Source organism: Loa loa (assembly GCF_000183805.2).
Source record: "Loa loa unplaced genomic scaffold supercont3.618, whole genome shotgun sequence".
Classification (NCBI taxonomy): domain Eukaryota; kingdom Metazoa; phylum Nematoda; class Chromadorea; order Rhabditida; family Onchocercidae; genus Loa; species Loa loa.
In genome coordinates, this window is record NW_018108798.1 from 19,764 (window position 1) to 22,914 (window position 3,151).

The following is a 3,151-nucleotide window of genomic DNA, read 5'->3' on the forward strand; positions in this document are numbered from 1 at the left end:
CTGGACAGATGTAAGTCTTGCTTGCTTCATAGTCATAAAGCAAAACATGAAATTGTGGCTTGTTACTACTGTTGTCACTGTTGTCAGGGTGTTTTTAGACTCGTATTTTTTGTTAATGTGCACAAACTTAAAAATATCATGACTAGCTTATTCATATTAAGGAATATAAATAAGATGCAACTTACATCAGGCCAATTAGCTGCTACAGCTTGAACTCTACACTCTCTTAAGCTTCTTGTTATGTCGATATTTGACGACATAAGTAAGAAGGAAGTTACTGTCGCTTAGCTACTGTCGCTTAGTTTGAGTTAAATTCATAAAACTGAAGTACTCCACTTCTAACTTTCATATGCTTTGATCCTATCCGTGTAGTTGTAGAAAAGAAGTGGAAAATTCTTTTTGAAGGAGCAGTGAAAAATCATTAAAGATAAATTCTTGCTAGAAAATTTCGATGAATATTATTTATTAATATGAATAATATTATTCCACATGTCTATATCTTTTTCACGTTTATTCACATATCTATATCTTTTGCTTTATGTTTCTATCAAGAACTTCGAAAAGTCAAAGTCCATCAAACTTACGGGAGTTGGCACGACTGATTCCGGAATCCAGCCTTTCTTTATTCCACTCTCGCGTGGCTGTGGATGCACTAAAAAGCAAGGCAGGAATCAGCTCTACTACAGCTTGTTATCCGTAATTATCAACGAATGAAGAACAAAACTTTCCTACAACGAGCGACTTTTACATCTGCTATACATAATCTTACTGAAGAGCAGAATTGAGTAAAATACGGCAATCTAATACAATCAGAAGTGAATAAACGACAAACTTTTAGGCCAGTCATTGCTATCTTCATCGCTACGTTCGTCTGAAGCGTCAGAACCGTGGTTCTCTACCCCTTCTTTCTCAAAAGCGTGTTGTTTCGCTTCCTTGGTTTGGAAACGAGTAAGTTTAACCTCATCCACGAGACCATCCGGACCACCATGACGTAGAACTGTATAAGTTGATTTCCCGATAAAGCCCGAACCAGATGCGCCCGACTGTGATCTCTTTGATTTTGATTTCTTATTCTTCTTCCTGCAATGATTATTTGACAAATTAGCGAACTGAAGGATCTTTATTATAATGTTGATGGTGACAGCTATATTATTTAATGGTGATTGGAAATGTATCATGAGAAAAATCATCAGTAATTTCTCGTTGTTTAGTATTTTACTTTTTGTATTTTTTCAATGCAGCCATTAGTCCTACAAGAATAATGTTTTCCTCCTTGAAACTTGTTCTAAATCTTCCGGAGTGCTGTATATCTAAAGTAGTAGTCAGGTAGCAAGGGACCACAAATCAAAACCTTTTTATTTCTTAGTCCTAAAACAAATTAAAAAATAGCTCGACAAAAGGACTCACTTGTTTTGAAAACTATAGTCGGATACCAGCGCATCATACTCCTGAAATTGATACAAAATCAAATACATCCTAAAAAATTGCAATGAATAAATAGCATATTTTTTATGCCAACTATCTTTATGCATAAACAAAATGTCAAGCTTATTTGAGTTTAAATTTAAATGTCGAAAAGAGTAATCTGAAGTAGAGGCTTGTATCATCATATTATCTCGCTAAAGTGGAATAAAATTTAAGCCACAGAATAGTGTAATAAAAAAGTATTTTTGGAGCCGAAATTAATCACAACAACTACTAATTTACTGTCGTTAATATTACTATAACATTGTTAAAAGATCAAGCAGTTATCATAGAATATAAATACTAAAGCATGAGATACTTTAAAAACCCCTAGATTATAGGACTGAAAGAGGATAGATTTACTGCCATTTCGTGTTGGAAGGATCTATATTATTTATAACAGCACAAGTGCTGCAATCAGTAACTTATTATGGGAAGACAAAGGGCTAAAGGATTAATGAGTCGCAATCTTTTTAGCAGAGTGGTCCTATTATTCAGTTCGCCATATTTCTCAAGAAATGACTGAAAGATTTTAAGGATGTTTAAGCGTACTTAAAATTACGAAAGAAATCTACCAAATCAGCTTTCAGTTTCGAAACATTGTTCATGCTGCTGTATCCCTTCCATTTCAGCAGATATTCCTTCATTTTTCTTCTCTTATTGTAACGCTCTTCAAGTATCTCGTCCCTGTTGAATTGATCATCATCAAAACTGCTATCATAATTATCACCATACATCTTTTTTTTGTTCCTAAAAATGCTATATCTTTTCAACAATCCGCTGGAAATGTTATTATTTATGGTATAGGTGAATTTAAATATTTGAAATAAAAAGCAATAACTGGTTAAAGATCAAAAATTGTGATTCATTACCGGAGATTGAAAGTAACCGTCGATTATTTACGATTGAAAATAGTACTTGATTTCCTGAGGTTGTAAGTACTTGAAGTCGGAACTACCTAATACTGGAAGTAGTGGTTGATTACATCAGATAGGAATAATATCAGGGATCATTAGTAATGAAGTCATTTTTTATGGCCTGATGACGATAATAATAATGATGACGACGATGATGATGATGACGGCAATAGTGATGATGACGATGATGATGTCCTTCTATGTCGTACAGGAATGGTGATAAAAATACGAATTGAACAATATTTGCAAAATATCCTAGTACGATGAGAAGGCATTGCTGATAGCTAATATCCAATCCGTTCGAATTTTTGACAGCTTTTTAGATACGAAATAGCATTCTAAGCTTAATATCCGGATACAGTTAATACTCAGCCATATCCAGGATTAATGACGTTACCACTAGCAAACTTATTGTAATAATGAATGTTTGAGTAGATCTGATATTTCTGGCACGACGAAGATGAAAGCTTCGAAAAGCTGCTGACAGATCTAAAGCCCCTTACTCTTACAGTATTGTCATCATCTCTTATCAATTATCACCATTGCGCTAAAATAATAGCAATTATATTACCACAAAGCAGCATACTGTGTGACCTTTACAGCAACGAAACGTTATTACTCGCTAATCAATAAACGAAAATGCTGGCCTGTTTAGATTTTAACGTGCAAAACTACACATTATACACATTTGCTATATCATCTTTACGCGAAATGAACAATCCCGCTATCCTCTAAATATAATTCCTACCTTAGCACCCGCTTGACACGAC

The 3,151-nt window shown here is 34.2% G+C and overlaps 2 protein-coding genes across 2 annotated transcripts in view; both read right to left on the bottom strand.

Annotated features, from left to right (window-relative positions):
- The window catches only part of LOAG_12932 (hypothetical protein), a gene marked incomplete at its 5' end in the record, with an annotated part of 2,856 nt that extends 655 nt beyond the window's left edge, over positions 1 to 2,201 (bottom strand). The window contains 4 exons of the mRNA XM_020448618.1: positions 585 to 652; positions 833 to 1,080; positions 1,408 to 1,448; positions 2,040 to 2,201. Of these exons, the coding sequence (XP_020301254.1) occupies positions 585 to 652; positions 833 to 1,080; positions 1,408 to 1,448; positions 2,040 to 2,201 (519 nt within the window). The remainder of the gene's footprint in view (positions 1 to 584; positions 653 to 832; positions 1,081 to 1,407; positions 1,449 to 2,039) is intronic.
- A 287-nt stretch (positions 2,202 to 2,488) lies between these two features.
- LOAG_12933 (hypothetical protein) lies at positions 2,489 to 2,656 on the bottom strand (the record flags this gene model as incomplete). Its single annotated transcript, XM_003148445.1, has 1 exon — positions 2,489 to 2,656. One exon carries the CDS (start codon positions 2,654 to 2,656, stop codon positions 2,489 to 2,491), a length of 168 nt encoding a protein of 55 aa, XP_003148493.1.
- Positions 2,657 to 3,151: the final 495 nt, after the last annotated feature.